Source organism: Protopterus annectens, chromosome 10.part0, assembly GCF_019279795.1.
Source record: "Protopterus annectens isolate FY-2018-M chromosome 10.part0, PAN1.0, whole genome shotgun sequence".
Lineage (NCBI taxonomy): Eukaryota > Metazoa > Chordata > Ceratodontiformes > Protopteridae > Protopterus > Protopterus annectens.
Genome location: NC_056744.1, coordinates 1,355,731,266 through 1,355,748,832, shown reverse-complemented (window position 1 = coordinate 1,355,748,832; position 17,567 = coordinate 1,355,731,266). Strand labels below are relative to the sequence as shown.

General features: G+C 38.9%; 1 protein-coding gene across 1 annotated transcript in view; it reads left to right on the top strand.

Annotated features, from left to right (window-relative positions):
* LOC122813594 (vitellogenin-like) overlaps nt 1-17,567 on the top strand; it is a 264,282-nt gene that overhangs the window by 22,225 nt on the left and 224,490 nt on the right. Inside the window, exons 10-12 of the mRNA XM_044086005.1 lie at nt 7,275-7,400; nt 7,483-7,701; nt 8,692-8,909. Of these exons, the coding sequence (XP_043941940.1) occupies nt 7,275-7,400; nt 7,483-7,701; nt 8,692-8,909 (563 nt within the window). The remainder of the gene's footprint in view (nt 1-7,274; nt 7,401-7,482; nt 7,702-8,691; nt 8,910-17,567) is intronic.

Genomic DNA, 17,567 nt, shown 5'->3' with positions numbered 1-17,567 from the left:
AAATCCAACAGGGAAAAGTGCCATTCAAATGCACCTCAATGGTATCAACATTTCTCACCTCCAGTAATGGTTAAATGTAAAACCTTTTTTGTATACTGTTTTTGGTATACGCCCTAACAAGTGGCTCATATTGTTACTCAGAAGTATCTTCCTAGTTCCATACACTGTGTGCAAGATACTTTTAACAACCAAACAGTAAGTAACGCATAATAAGGCTTTAACAAAATTGGTACCAGTATATGTACCCTTAGCACTTAGCACTTCTTCTGAATTTGTTAAAATAGGTAAAAACTTTCTCTTCCTAAGCTCATGAATTTCTTTTGTAACTAAATCCACCAATGCATATGAGTAGCCTCTATATATCATTTTTCAATAAATCACATTATTTTTTTAAACCATATCAGATGTCAATCTTGTAATTCTCATGAAGTGCCCCTTCACTATATTCTTCTTCATAAAAAAATAATTGGCAATAGAAAAATGTAAATATGGATTAGTAATGGTATCCCTCTGAAAAATTCTGGAAGCCGTCCTCCAAAATACAGTACGGGCACAAAGCACACTCATCAAGTTAAGCCTACCTCCTCACATAGCACAAGGAGTTCCAAAGTCACAGATGCTGTACTCATATGGGAAGTCTTGACCCAACCAAATATTCTTGCTATGGGTGACTCCATTGTAAGACATACAGATGCATCTGTTACCAGGCTGTCCAAGAAAATAGTGATGGTCAGTTGCTGGTCTGGTGCCAGGATCAGTCAGCTCATGCATGCACTCAGATCCTCAAACAACAAGTGCCAGTATGACTGTGTCTTAGCTCATGCTGGTGTCAAGGACTTGAGTTGTACCACCCTAGACTATATGAAGGGAGGGCTAAAGTGTGTTTTGTCAAACATTTCTTTGTTCAACGAATGATATGGGATGTCAAAATCATCAAACATTCAGATAGCTGAACATCCAATATCTTGAAGAGCAGTTTCTTCAAAACTGGTAAGCAGAGATTGGGAAAGGGTTAGAGTGTGTATGTGTGTGTTTGAATGTTAGGATTAGGATAAGGGTTCAGTTAAGTTATAAGTGTTGTGTGTTTGCATGCGAGAATGTGTGTTGGTGCATTTGTGTATATGAGTGTGTCTTGTGTAGTGGCAGTGCTAGGGGAGGAGTTACTTTTAAGGTACAGTGCAGGATTAGGGTTGGGATGGGGGCAAGGTTAGGGCTAAAGCTCCCCTGCCCACCTCAGTAATGCATGCTCACCCTAACCCTCCTCCCACCCAACCAATAAAATAGCACTCCCTTACAAATAACTTTTGATATCCCATTGCAGCTTCTTAGTCTTTCTTGCCCTTAAAGTAATTTTTTTCCTATCCTCCTGACCAAGCACAGCATCATCCTCTCCAGAAATGGAACTGAAGGAAGTGCCCTTTGTGATATTACTCTTTAAATTGCGATGCCCTTGTCCAGGTAATGTAACAATTCCTCATTATGTGCCATCAACATTTTAATAAGCTCCAAGTCTTTCTTAATGAACCATTCAACAAAATCATGGAACACACTGTTATCTGCTGTAATATTGTTTAGAAATTCCTCCACCTCAAGGCATTCTCTTATATATTAAACATTCCCCCAAAAAAGATTGTCCCATAGTAACACTTTATATTTAGATAATTTGATCTCAAGGTGTTTAACCAAGTCTGAATATCATAAATGCTTCTTTAACCAGACTCACAAAACAGATATACTTGTGTAGTTAAAATATCAAAAAACTTGTTTGAACCATTCCTAAATGTACCAGAAAATAAGTCCTGGGAGCCCAAAATAATAGTGTCCAACTTCTTTGTAGAATCAATTTTCTCCATCATCGCTAATGATTCAGAAAACTGTTCATCCCTAACTTCTTTTTGAATACCACTCTTATTGCCATAAAGCCTGCCACCATGTTGTTCAAGAGTCTATTTTATTTAATTGAACACCTATTCAGCGAAGCCGTTCTTTGTCGAATGGCGAATTTTAACAGGGGCAAACCAGCAGTTGTCCACCATCTGGAATTTTCCCTTTTCCCCACTTTAGTGTAGTCTCAAAGTTGGTATATTTAGTTAGGGGGGTGCCTTCCACATTGGGGGGTGTAGGGGCATAGCCCCCACCTTGGCAGGTTCCGCCATTCAACGAAGTGATATAGACCTGCTGTTCAAAGTACTCAAAGTGGTGAAAAACTCTGGTGGTAAAATACAGACAGTTAAACCATAGATGCCCTCTCTCCAAATTAATAAACCACAAAAGGCAACTAACATATATTTTTCAGAAGACTGTATGAAGCTACTTCCTTCCACACTGTGCTGGCTGACTGCTTCCAGCTCTTCCACAACTTTCCAAAATCCCCAGCAGATTCACATCCCACCACCCCATCATGCAGCCTGTTCCAAGTGTGGGAAACTTCCTAGGTTAGAAAAAAATACTTTTTGAGGTTCAGGTTAACCTGACAATGTTTAAATGAATCTGGTAGCCCCTTCTTGCACCCCCTTGTCATTTTGTCTCAATTCAACACCTTCATATTCTCATCTATTACCTTGTGTACCCAAATGTTATCCCACCACATTGTTCAGTATTACCCTGTGCACACAAATGTTATTCCTTACTTTCAGTATTACCTTACATTTCCAAATGTTACCACCCCTCCTGTTCAGTATGGGTCTATGTTCAGTCATCAAATGGAACTTCCATCAACTAGCTGAACATGAAACCCTGTCTTTTGAAAGTTTATTCAGTGAACATTCATTTCATTGACGGGGAAAGTAACTAGTTGGCCACCACTTTCCATTCTACCCTTTTACCCACTGTAATGTGGTCTCAGATTTGGTATATATAGTCGGGGGGTGTGGTGGTCAAAGACCTCCACCTAGGTGGGTTTGAAATATTGTGGTGGGGCACACAGAGAAGTGGTGGCCAACTAGTTGCTTTCCCCATCAATGAAATGAAAGTTTTCTGAATGAATGTTTGATGGATAGGGTTCGATGTTCAGCTGTTTGATAGAAGTTCCATTCAATGGCAGAATATAGACCCATTCAGTAGTACCTTGTGTACCCAAATGTTACCCCATCACTGTTCAGTGCATATATGTTCACAGATTCCAAATACAGTTCATACTTCTCTCTACCTTTCTGCTGATGACACGCTCAGCCTTGTGCTAGATACTTTCTAGTTGTTTTGTATTTTTTCTCTCAGCTTTCCTCTAGATGCTTTCCAGTTGTTTTGCATATTTTCTGTCAGCTTTCATCTAGATGCTTTCCAGTTGTTGTGTGTATCCATTTCCTTGTACAAGTTCCAGAAATGCATGCAGTATTCTACATATTGTACTAGTAGTCTGTGATAACCTGGGAGTATGACCTCACTATCCTCAGGCTTTGTCTCAATAATGTGTTGTCTGTTTTGCTGGGCTATCTGCTTGTGTTCTTGAGTTATGTTTGGTATAATAATCAAGCCTGCACTCTTTTCAAGCATTGCATTTCCTTGGTTTGCTAGAATTAGTTTATGAGACCAACAGGTTATGTCCAAAATGCAGTTTTACCCACATGTAGAAGATTTCCAGGATCTTTTCCAGTTTTCACGTAGCCCCAGTTTTTCTATCATGTGTAAATATGTTATTTCTCTAAGTCAACCTCTTTGGAACTTTTGTCATCTTGATAACCCTCCTTTAACCACATTCTCTATTTTTCTCCTTGCAGCCATTTCTGCACCCAGTCTGCAACTTTCTGCCTTACTTCTGTCACTTTCATGTTAATAAGCAATCTTCAATATGGTGCTTAGTTAAAGGCCTCAGTGAAGTTCACATTGACTAAATCCAACAACAGTTTCTTAGAAATCCCTACTTTTGCACAGTTACAGAAATGCAGGAGGTTTGATTGGAAATTCTTTGCAATAGGGAAACCATTCAGGTTTAGGTCTGAAACTATTTATCCTACAGAAAAGCAGAGTAGCTTCTTCAACTTCCCTGCTACTGCCATCAGGGTAACTGGCCTGCTGTTATCATTTAATGACTGAAATTACTTTAATAAAAAAAAAAAAAAAATCATCAAATAATTTTATTATCTTCCATGTAGTTTGCTAGACTGGTCATGTTATCTCTCCTAAACTAGAGGACAAATGAAGTTGTTTACCATCTGTCAGTTTCCTGTCTGACAAAAATTTATTACAGATTTTTAATTTGTACAGATTTCAGAAGGCAAGACTGTGTACACAGCTTACCTGGACTTGGTCAAGGCTTTTGATACAATAATCCACTCAGACATTATAAACAAGCACACTAATTTAGGTATAAAGCCTTTTGTCTCTCACTGGATAGCCAGCTGGCTCACTGATATGATCCAGAAGTCAAAATACCTCTACCAAGAGGCCAGTCACTAGCAGAACCCCCTCAGGCTCAGTACTGGGCCAGGCCTTTTTAGCATCTATTTCTTTGAAATGGAAACAAATGCTGAAGGTTTACGGCTGACTAGGTTTGCAGATGATTGCAAGCTGGGGGTTATCACCAACTCCACTGAAGACACTAGCATTCTTCAAGAAGGCCTATCTTTGACTAACAAAAGGTGCCAAAGTCAAGGTCTCAAACTCAGTGCGAAGAAATGCATGATTGTACCCTTTAAGAAATCAATCATCCCAGCTAATTGCCATGTTGATAGCATGCCTGAAACGTTGGCCCAGTGGTCAGGGATCTGGGTATGCATGTAGACAGTAGCTTTACCTTCGACTACCATGTGGCCACAATAGTGAGGAAATCCTTTTATGTTGTGCAACTTATAAGTAAAGGCATAGTATCTAGGTCCAAAGAGGTCATTATCCCACTGTACTCTACCCTTTTCAGATCAATCATAGAGTGCAATGCTGCCTTTGGTATGTACCTGACCATGCATATGCAGCAACTAGAGTGACCTCAGAGGTTCCTTACAAAAAGAATACAAGGCATAACAAACCTGCCTTACTCAGAGAGCTTTAAAGCCCTTTTCTCTACTCATTCTCCTATAGATTGCTGAGGGGTGATCTAGACTTGGCTTACAATGCAGCCCCAAACCCCTTAAACTGAACATGCTGGAGAAACAGGTATGTGTTCCAGAGACTTCCCCTCCTACAGAACAGGCTTCCATCTGTATGAAGTTGATTATGTCTTTTACCCAATTTAAGTGCAACCTAGACCAGTGGGTGAGGAATAGGAAATTTACACTGGCCCTAGCACCCGTGTCCCTTATGGATAGAGGTAGCTTATAACTGCTTGGTCCTCAATGTCCTATTTGGATACAGGATGGCATTATTCTTTGGGAAAACTTGCTAGGCTTAGAAAGATCCACTACCTCATCAGCCTAGTAAGAATATAGGAATCTATGAGTGTTTCTGCAAAGGGACTGAGAACCCACATGGTGTCTTTGTTTGTCCTGCTATAGCTGACCAGTTCCTTATCTATATGTTCCTTTCCTAGTGCTCATCACTTCATCTCAGACATCATCGCCTACTCTCCAGTCCATCTATGATTAGTGTGTGACATCCCCACTCTCCAGTCCATCTATGACCAGTCTGTGATATCCCCACTCTCCAGGCCATCTATGACCAGTCTGTGACATCCCCACTCTCCAGGCCATCTATGACCAGTCTGTGAAATCCCCACTCTCCAGGCCATCTATGACTAGTCTGTGACATCTCCACTCTCCAGGCCATCTATAACCAGTCTGTGGCATCCCCACTCTCCAGGCCAGCTATGACCAGTCTGTGACATCCCAACTCTCCAGGCCATCTATGACCAGTCTGTGAAATCCCCACTCTCCAGGCCATCTATGACCAGTCTGTGATATCCCCACTCTCCAGGCCATCTATGACCAGACTGTGACATCCCCACTCTCCAGGCCATCTATGACCAGTCTGTGACATCCCAACTCTCCAGGCCATCTATGACCAGTCTGTGACATTCCCTATTCTTCAGTCCATCTATGACCAATCGGTGATATTCCCACTCTCCAGTCCATCTATGGCCAGTCTGTGAAATTCTCTCTCTCCAGTCCATCTATGACCAGTCTGTGACATCTCCACTCTCCAGGCCATCTATGACTAGTCTATGACATCCCCACTCTCCAGGCCATCTATGACCAGTTTGTGACATCTCCACTCTCCAGGCCATCTATGAACAGTCTGTGACATCCCCACTCTCCAGGCCATCTATGACCAGTCTGTGACATCCCCACTCTCCAGGCCATCTATGACCGGTCTGTGACATCCCCATTCTCCAGGCCATCTATGACCAGTCTGTGACATACCCACTCTCCAGGCCATCTATGACCAGTCTGTGATATCCCAACTCTCAAGGCCATCCATGACCAGTCTGTGACATTCCCTATTCTTTAGTCCATCTATGACCAATCTGTGACATTCCCACTCTTCAGTCCATCTATGACCAGTCTGTTAAACAAGTGTCTTCCTTCTTCATCTCTTATAGCTACTGTCCCCAATTTTTCCTTATGGGCTTGTTTCATCTCCTATCCAAGCATGACCTTCCTCACCTTGCCTAGCATAGTCAAACAGATTCATACAGAGTGGTTCACAGTTTTGTGTACTATAACCAATTCAAGCATTAAATTCTTTATAAAAATTTAAGAAAGAAGGCCAGGATTAGCAAACTCTGTGCCCCATACCTGAGTAGTATGTTACTCCTGTATAATCATGATAGGATCACAACAGACAAATAATATGCAGAAGTACATTTATTCTTCCAAATATTATACTGCGGTGGTGGTGCTGCGGTAGTGTTGTCGCCTCACAGTATGATGTTGCCCTGTTCGATTCTCAGCTAAAGTGTCTTCTGTGTGGAGACATGCGTGAACAGGCGTACCCTCGTTGAAGGTCAGGGCTGGCAACTCAGTACGTAAAAATCTACTGCCAATCATTAGCAGACCGGAGATCTGCTGTGGCGACCCCTAACCGGGAAAAGCCAAAAGTTACAACAACATTAATTCTTCCAAATAAAACTGTCATTATTTATGAGTTTTAAAAACTATATGCTTACATTATGTATTTTACATTTTGCATCATTTGGTAAACTATATGGTGAAAACAGTGAATTTTATTTAGGTATTTATGTATTTGTCTGTTTCTTTGTTTTATATGTGGGGTACTAAAAGAGGGATACATTTAAAAAAAGATCTTGTTTATTACAAATGTTAAAAAATAATGTAATATATTCATGTCATATATTATCTTTCTGAAGGAGACTGCATGCTTTAATCAGATTTATGTTTTATCAGGAAATCCTGAAATCATCACACGTTCAGAAGTCTCCTTATCTTCATAAAATGGTCCTACTTGGTTATGGTTCTGTGGTTTACAAGCAGTGCCTTGATGAGAACCTTTGCTCTGAATCTTTACTTCAGGTCTGGTAGCATTTTATTTACTTTTAAAAATTCTAATGTTTGAAATATTTGGATCCTTACCAGTGTTTGTTTCCACACACAGCCACTTCATGAATTCATTGATAAGGTTACAGTCAGCACCGATGAAGAACAGACTCTTTTAGCTCTTAAGGCTCTTGGCAATGCTGGTCAACCAGCAAGCATCAAACGAATACAAAAGTTTCTGCCTGGATTTTCATCATCAGCTTCTCATTATAAAGTAAAAGTACAAACTGAAGCAGTCATGGCACTGAGAAATATTGCAAAGAAGGACCCAAAGAAGGTAAGGAAAAAAAGTAAATCAGCCAGAATAATACAACAGGGAAGAAGGTGCTTATGATGTCTATAATTATGCATATCTCTGTGTTGCTGTGTTTATGCATATGTGTGTGTGTGTGTGTGTGTGTGTGTGTGTGTGTGTGTGTGTGTGTGTGTGTGTATTTCTTCATTACAGTATACAGTTATAGTAAGACAACTTTAAGCTGGCCTCTAAACATTGAACTAGTTAAAATATTTATAGAACAATATAACAAACAATGAATACAACAATATGGAGAGATAAACAACAAGTGGTTTTATGCATTTTAAACAAATGCACATGGTACTTAGTCATAAACTATCAATTTAAACAAATCGTTTAGTAAAAATAATTGCTTAAATAATGATGAATCTATGAGATGGTAAACAAGGCACTGGCATTACAGTATGTCTAGTTCTAGTTGCATGCCCACTGCAACATATACATTTTAAATAATTTCTGACACTAAACAGCAAATTAAGCTAGAAAGAAACTGGCCTAGTTTAAATTTTTTATATCTGATAAAGAAAATTTTGCAGATTTTTCATGTAACATGCAAACATAACTATCTGTACCTTGTATTTTGCCTGAATATCATGCTTTATCTCACAAATTTAATATGACAGTACATAGTACATGTGCATACAATTTTTGTGCAGATACTGTTATACTCTTTTATGCACTAGAGCTAGATCTTATTTATATGTACATTACTTGACTGCTAGTAGCTACAATTAATGTATTGGCCAAGTGGTTCAAGATGAAACTAAAAAAAGGTTTTCAAACCAGCTCACTCAACTTGTTTATCAATTGTTAAATAAATACATCAATAGGTGATTAATTACTTTTAACTTTTTTGTCAAACACATTATTTTAGAACAAAAGACATGCTAGATTGCCTGTGTCCCTAAACTGTAACAGTTTAGTCCACAAAACATATATTCTGCATTTAGAAGACCTTTTGCCATTTTGCAGGTACAAGACATCACCATTCAGATTGCCTTGAATCAAGCGTTTCAAGCAGAAGTACGAATGGCTGCAACCCGAATCCTTTTTGAAAGTCAGCCTTCAGTAGCTTTAATAACAGCACTAGCGGAGTCTTTGAGAAAAGAAACCAGCTTGCAGGTGGCTAGTTTCATTTATTCCTACATGAAAGCCATGGCAAGAAGCACTCTTCCAGATCACCGTGCACTGTAAGTACTTATTCCTAGTTACATAAAATGTCTTCCATATCCTGGACTAACGATTCTGGTGAGAATAAACTATTTGCTGACATTAGGAAGCACATTTGGTGTGTTGTTGCTTAGACTCAGAAGTTACTTCAGATAATACAGATGTATCTTGTTTTTTGATTGAACACACACAAATATGCACACTCAGAAACACAGAAACACACATACATATTCTGTTTTATCTCTCTCTCTCTCTCTATATATATATATATATATATATATATATATATATATATATATATATATGTGCATGCATACATTCAATTTGTCTCTCTCTGTCACACTAATGTGGAAGGGATGTGAATTTAACATGTATACAATAAACTGTATTTTAAAGCACAATAAACTACTCCCTTGCCTGATAAAAAGTATATATATATAGTTAGAAAGCTTGTGAGGAAAGTATTATTCTGTTATTTTTGTTTTACTTGGATCGCTTGTCTGTGTACTTAATAAAGGATTTTTGACTGGAAACAGACTGTCTACCCTGCTTGGATTACTTCTGAATACTTAGTAATTCTATATAATATTTCAAATGATATATTTTTTATTATTTTTTGACTTAGGATGAGTTTAAGTTCGCTACTTCTACTACCATTATCTGATCGGATTAATATACAGTGATTAACTAGGTACATATGGATTGAAAATCTTCCACGCAGAGAAGTTTCTTACACTGCTTTGTTTTTGGACCCACTATACTTGTTTAGTGGGTTGTTTGAGACTTCAAAGATTCCAAGGAGATTACTTTGTTTTTTGGTTGGTACAATAACTAATGCATACTGTTCAATAACTAATGCGTACTATTCTATAACTAATACGTACAGTTCAATAACTAATGCGTGCTGTTTAATAACTAATGCGTGCTGTTTAATAACTAATGCGTACTGTACAACTAATGCATACTCTACAATAAGTAATGTGCACTGTACAATAACTAATGTATCCGCGGTGGTGGTGCTGCGGTAGTGTTGTCGCCTCACAGTAAGACCCTGTCTGGTTCGATTCTCAGCTAGAGCGTCTTCTGTGTGGAGACATGCGTGAATGGGCATACCTTCATTGAAGGTTGTGCATCAGGGCTGGCAACTCTGCACGTAAAAATCAACTGCCAATCATTAGCGGACCGGAGTTCCACTGTGGTGACCCCTAACCGGGAAAAGCCGAAAGACACATACATACTGTACAATAACTAATGTGTACTGTTTAATAACGAATGCATACTGTACAACAACTAATGTGTACTGTACAATAAGTTATACATGCCATTTAATAACTAATGCATACTGTACAATAACTAATATGTACTGTACAATAACTAATGTGTACTGTACAACTAATGGGTACTGTACAATAACTAATGCATACTCTTCTATAACTAGTACATACATTTCAATAACTAATGTGTACTGTTTAACTATGTGTACTGTACAATAACTAATGTATACTGTTTAATAACTAATGCGTACTGTATAAAAACTAATGCATACTGTACAATAAGTAATGCGTACCATTTAATAATTAATGCATACTGTACAATAACCAATGTGTACTGTACAATAACTAATGTGTACTGTACAATACGTAATGCATACCATTTAAAAGCTAATGCATACCGTACAATATCTAATGTGCACTGTACAATAACTAATGCGTACTGTTTAATAACTGTGTACTGTACAATAACTAATGCGCACTGTTTAATAACTGAGTACTCTACAATAATTAATGTGTACTGTACAATAACTAATGTGTAATGTGCAATAACTAATGTGTACTGTTCATTTTGATGTTTGTTTCATGTGCTTCTTTATACTGAATACAAAGAGCTGTACTTCTTACCATTTCTGCAACCTTCCCACTTGCTTGCATATCCTTTTCTACCTCTCATACCTGTCAATTCTGCTGCAGATCTGTGTGTGTTTTGTTCAGTGACTTATAGTTTTCCTCATACCTCTTTCATAATCCTACACATGGAAAAGGCCATATAAATTCTTGGATTAAAGAAAATAAACAGCCTACAGAAAACTGACCTTCTTGGTGATCTGGCTGTCTAAAAATACCAACAGAAAACTAGTAATGATGCGCTCAATTAACCTAAGTGTTGCAGCTTACCCTTATACAGTTGCACCTGCAGCTCTCCTTACTAACCGTTTCTTCTTCTGTCCCAAGCAGGTCTGTACCCTTCTGCTCATAACTCCTTTGTCATTCTTTTCAGTGGCCTATTTCAGGGACTCCCCAGCCCCTGCACAAAACAGTATGACCTCAAATCTCTTTTAACTACCTAAACAATCCTGCCCAGTGGGCATGCTTCAAGAATACTATGGTTACATTCACCTAGGAGCAAACTGTAATAAATAATTCGTAGTAATGTGACCTGTATGTCCTGTATTACAATTAACTTACTCAAATAATGAACACATCTCTCTACTACACCTTCCTTTCCAAATTCATTATACCCCCATCCTCCCTTATATCTCATAGCTCACCCCCTCCCTAGTGCCCACATTGGATCTTTCAGTTTTATGAGTCATCATTCTATCTCTTGTTTGCTATATCTACTACAATTGTACATATTTTAAATAATAGCATTGATTTTGTTGTCTTATGTTCAGTCTGCTTATCTAACTACATCTGTAATGTCTACTTTTTTACATTTTCTGTCCCAACCACACTTTCTTTGTAAATATCTACTGTTATTCCTACTTGATTGTTATAACCCGGGGTTGAACCTGAGAAAGGTCTAATTGGATCAATATTCTACCCACATTAATAAATCAGTCTGCTCAAGTCTCTTCAAATTCTCAGTTGTACCCTACTACTTCCTGTCCTTCCTGTTTAGGCCCACCAGATCTATTAACATTTCCCTTTTATATTATTTCAGCAAGTTGATAAGCCAACAATTGAAGCCTATCTTTGACTTTCTTTCCCCATACTATTTGGGTAGGTCTTAAATGCTTTGCATTTCAGCTTAATGCCTTACTTCTAATATGGCTTTAAAACTTATTCTAACAATTGCCATGTAGAAGCAAGTTCAGCATTACTCTGCAAAATGGAAGTGTAATGTCTTCTATGCACCTACCTTATCAGCTTAATTTATTTTTCATCAGTGCTAAAAGCACCCCACTACATACATGTTACTATCATATTAACTTTGTGACTCCAGCTAGTGTGATGAATATTCTGAATGGGATTAATCCTGGCACAAGACTCTGTAAAAGTCCTTTAGTTATATACTTCACTGCAGCTTCTTCTTAACAAAAAAACAGTTCTCATTCTCTCTCCACTATATTTTTGAACCCTACACCATGGCTTACATAGGTTCATAGATTAATACTAGGCTAGCTGCCTTTGTGGGTCATTTTAAGCCTAGATAATTACCCAATGTGAGAATCAAGCCCTGCACCTTGTATCTGTAATGTAAACACCTTAGCCATTATGCCAACCTCCCACCCTTTGTACAGCTTTAGTACCAGTCTTATTTGAAGTACAACATCAAAGGCCTTGATTAAATCCACAATGTCAGATTCATTAAGATCCCTCCATTTACTTCAAGAATGACCAACGTTTTGATCAGGTTTGCATTGAGCAGATGGTACTTCTACTGTGTGGAATGATACAGTTTCACATTCATATGGTATTTGAATCCAGGAATTAGTGTAGTCTGCCCCATGTAAGTTCCTATAACCTGTTTTTGAGAAGGTTGTGAAGATAACAAAACTTGTCTGGGTCTTTCCAGAAATCTACCTTTGTAGAGCAGCACCACAAATGACATCCTGAAGTACTAATCTGGCTTTGAAGAGGAAATCTTGCAGTTTGTTGAGTTCTATATGAATAACATTTTACATTTATTTCAATACCTGTGTGTGGTGGTGGTGGTGGTGGTTGGGGGGGGGGGGGGCAGCTCATCCTGGTCTTAGATTTTTATCTCCTAAAAGTCACATGTGGTCTATCTCTTATTTTTACATGTCACCTTTCTTTCAGAGCAAACATATAAAAATGTTACAGCATGCATGCAAAAACAACTGAAAATAAATATATGGGTTAGCTGCAAGTTGAATTCAGACCATTCACAAAATTGCAGCTGGTAACCTTTATGTTCCTTTGGCATTTTAACATTTCTCTGTCCATTGCTGACTGGCTGTGTATTCCATATGCAAAGCCATGTAGTACACATATAATATGGAAAACATGCAAAAACAAATAAGGAAAATTTGTAAGATGAGTACAGGGAAGTCATGTAATACAGTATGAATTTAAGGTAGAAAGTAGAAGATGCAGAAATGAAAGTGAGGACCAGAAGAAGGTCAATTTGGAGGGAGAGGTGTGCACAACAGTTTAAGTGAGGAAAGATGGAGCTGGAGGTGACTATGCAGGAGCCAGTGTCACAACTAGAGTTTAGTAAGCATTCACCTAAATGGGTAAGGCAAAGCAGGAAAAGGACAAGGCAGGGGACAGAGCTTATGGAAAGGGTACTGGAGTGATGGGTAATGAGTCTAGTGCAGGGCAAAGAGGGAATGCAATGTCTCAAACTTTATCTTATCACATCGACGTCCTCATAATTTGGCCATGTGGCCTAATGGATAAGGTATCTGACTTCAGATCAGAAGATTGTAGGTTTAAGTCCTACCATGGTCATACTGCCAGTGAGCTAGTCATTCTGGAAGATGAACTAGAAATTTCAAATGCACTTAGCTCCTTCCAATCAGGCATTTTGAATGCATCACGATGACTCCTCTAAAAGTGAAACATAAATCAAGGTCCAGAGCAAACTCTGCTATCAGTGCAGGTGTTAATGCAGAATGCCACTGGGCAGTATAATTTAACATTTCATGTGGAACTGTATTCTTATAAGTAGTACACCTTTTCCGAGGATCACTTCAGTGGCCTTGCTTGACAGGTGCACTGGGAACTAACTTTGGGTGGCATGATGCCAGGTAATCTTCTTGGGCTAGGCTTATATAGGCTCCAGGGCCGTTAGCCTAGTACACACCTAATGAGCCTATGATAACAGATTCAGTGTAGTCTGATTTCCCCTGTCTTCCTTGCCAGGAATTTTGAACATTTGGTGAATGAAACCCCAGTTACCAAAGCTGTGTTAACAATTCCTTTGCTATCCGTTACATCCATCACCTTCTGCCCAGTACAACTATCCCAACTATCTGCAGATTTTACTTCTCCAGTTCCACCACCTATACTTTAGGCACAGACTGCTGGCTGTATCCCTTCCTGTGCTGCATTTGTCTGCCTCTTAATAACATCACATCTATCTCCCCAGAGAGATTATTGGTGCATACATACATCACAACATGCATTCGTTCATCAATCCCCATTACCACAGTCAGCAAGAAGAGGGACTGGAGGCATGTTTTGCCAGGATAAGGGGTTACAGGTCATAACCTCAAATGTGACACCTGTCCCAGTAGCTATCACACTGAAGAAAGAGAAGATTAGGGACTATAATGAATTTGTGTGGCATTGGAAAATAGAGAATGACTTGGGACTGTTAGGAGAATGAGGGTGACCCGACAAACAGATCAGCTCTTTGCCAGAGACAGTTTCATGTTATCTTAAAGGGACAGCAGTGCTCAGATAAGAGCTGGTAAAGCATGTGATCATACCATTAACATAAGTTGAGAAGGGGAGACGATGTCACAGATGTGGGAGATGCTTAGGTACTCAAGCAGTAAAGAGATAGAAAATAAATGCAGGCCAAAGCAGGGGAATAAACAAGGGAGATCTAAGCATATCTGGGTGTACAAGTATATACTGCAAAGAGTCTGGATATGAAGATAGGAGATCTGCAGCCACGTTTGCAGGATATGGAAGTGCCTACATATTGGCTGTTAAGGAATGATGTAGATCAGTGATAAGCAGAATGTATAACAATCTACATAAATGAAGACATCAGATGTGAGGTAAGAGAGAAGTAGGAGAAATACCACCTTGCATAAAGGTTTGAAAGAGTAGGGAGGATCAAAGTTATGGCAAGTGCCTAGATATAAAGAATAAGAAGGAGGAAGGGAACACTGATGTATTAGTTTAGTCTATTAACCTTCCAAAATGTCAAGAAAGATGGATGGCAGACTGCGGAGAAGAAAACAAACATGGAGTTGGAGGGGAAAGTGATACAGTCATGGGAAATTTGAATCTGCCAGAAACAGATTGGAACATTCACAGCTCCATGGCAGAGGGAAGGGGAGTTTACGTAGGTCCTGGGCTGTGGCAAGTTCAGTCAACTGGATTTGCTCTTTGTCAAGTAGAATAGAATTCTTGACAGTGGTCCTATAACCAAGAAGGATGTAATGAGGGATGCCCAGATGAACATTACATTATGAGCAGTGAGCACACCTTCCTGTGTTTTATAGTTGGGGAGAAGGGTAAGAATACAAAGGGAAAAACAACAAGTGTCATTTTAATGGACTCTACTATGGTGAGCTGCCATTGATGTTTAGAGATGAATTAGTAGTGTAGTGCAAACTGAGGAAGTAAACAAACTATGAGCATGGGTCAGCACTGCTGTACGCCGATATAGGAACAGGCATGTAAAGATGTGAAGTATTTAAAGAAAACACAAAAACTCCAAGAGGAGACCAAAGTGACTATAAACCTGAAGTGGAAAGGCAGGGGTGGTGAAGTGAGGTAGGCAAAGTGAAAGGAGAGAAACAGAATTCCATAAAGGAGGTAATGGAAGTAAAGCCATAGGCAGAAAAGGAAATAACAGAAGAGAACAAAAAGGAAAGCAAATTAGGTTTTTAAAAGAAAGACTGACGGGAGGGAAAGGCTTGGCCAGGCTGATCTAAGATGGGAGAAAGAACCCAAACGACTCCGAAAAAAGCAAAGATACTGAATAAAAAACATTATGGATTTGTCATAATCATTAAAGAGTTCATAATATAGACACAAGGTATAGGGTTTGACCTAAGGTTTTTGACTGAGATTAAAAAGTACCTTTAGTGCAGTCAACATAGTACCTGTGAACCTGTGAATAACTACTTTAATTCTGTCTTCATGAAATACAGCTAACAGGGTAACTGTCTCCCTAAAATTAAACTGACAGACCTATTGCTATAATGTTTTGTCCATAAAACATTCTAGGATGACTCCAGTCCTTCTTCCCTTCAGCCACAGAAGTCCATCTACAATCCTCCTTAGCAATGCTGCTTCCATGCCAAGAGTGCTCCAGTACTGACCAGACCTAGTGATGCACTTTCCTTGACAGGGAAAGCTTTCTCAAGCCGTCTACCAAGTTTATGGTATGTTCTGTCTCTGCAGAAACGTTTAACATATCTGTTCTCAGCAAATTACATAAAATGCTAATAACTCTAACAGAAGTGAGCTATATGTACATACTACAGTCATCAATCAGTCACTAAAGCTTACCTCACAAACTTATTATTTTACCCTCTTTTAGCATCACTTCTCCAATACCTCTCTAAAAATGTCCACACCTACTAACCTTCTAACTCTATTTTATAACTGCTTATTAATTATCTCCTAACAGTTGCAAATATTTCTTTCGGAGATCATTTCCCTTGCTGTAAATATGTATCAGTGGTTTACATCTCTGTCATTCTCATTTACGATTGCACCCTATTATCATGTTGAAGTTCAGAGATGAAGACTACTTTTATCCTCTTGTATTCTTCTGCGCACTGTGGAATGTAACTCGTCTAGCATTATTCTTTTCTGAATCTTTGGTAGTGACCGAAATGGGTCAAAGTCACACCATTTCACAACTGTAGATATCAAATATAAATAAATAAAAATATAAAGCTGTTTTGAAGGCTATGCTGTAAAGTAGGGCAGAGTGAACATAATAATGAACAAACACTGAGATAGCCAGGGAAACGTTTGAGGCAACTGCTCAACTTAACTGAGTGGTAAAAAACAGGGACGTGAACCTCAGGATTCTGACTTTTAGGATGATATATTCCAAGAAGAAAGACTTCTACAGTTCATTGACTACTGTAGAAGTTTGTGAAGCCTAGATGATGGCAACAGTTATACTCTTGTACAAGAGTAGGTCAGAAAAGAAATTGTGAGTTACAATCATATTCGTTTTGAAGCAATTGAAGCAACTGAAGGGAAAGTCAAAGAAGGAATCCTGAAGAAAGGCTAGTTATCTTTCTACAGCACAAAAGTGTTCAGAATGACAAACAGTATATTTAATATCCAGAAGGACCTGTCAGTAAAACCTGACCATGTTTATCACTGGATTACAGAAAAGCCTGACAGCGAATGGCAGTAGAGGTGGTCTACTTGGACTTCACCAACACCTATGGTTTGGTCCTGCTAAGGAGCTGAAAGACAAGTGGCAAGGGCTGGCAGTAGGAAATGGAGTATCTCATGGATAAAATACTAATATAATGACAGACTAAGGCAAGTAAAGCCTTTTTAAAGACCAGAAGAAGTGGTGGAGGGACATGATATAGATGTATAAGATCCTGTCAGAGGGAGGTTTGAGCAGATTCTTCATGAGCATGAAGGATAACAGAGGGAGTAGAGTACACAGTCAGCAGTTTGCAGTGGCCAGCTACTCCCGGGATCTGCAAAAGTTGCTTCACAAAGAGTGTTAAAGTGCCATGGAATGGACTACTAGAATTGTTGGTGGAGAGGGAA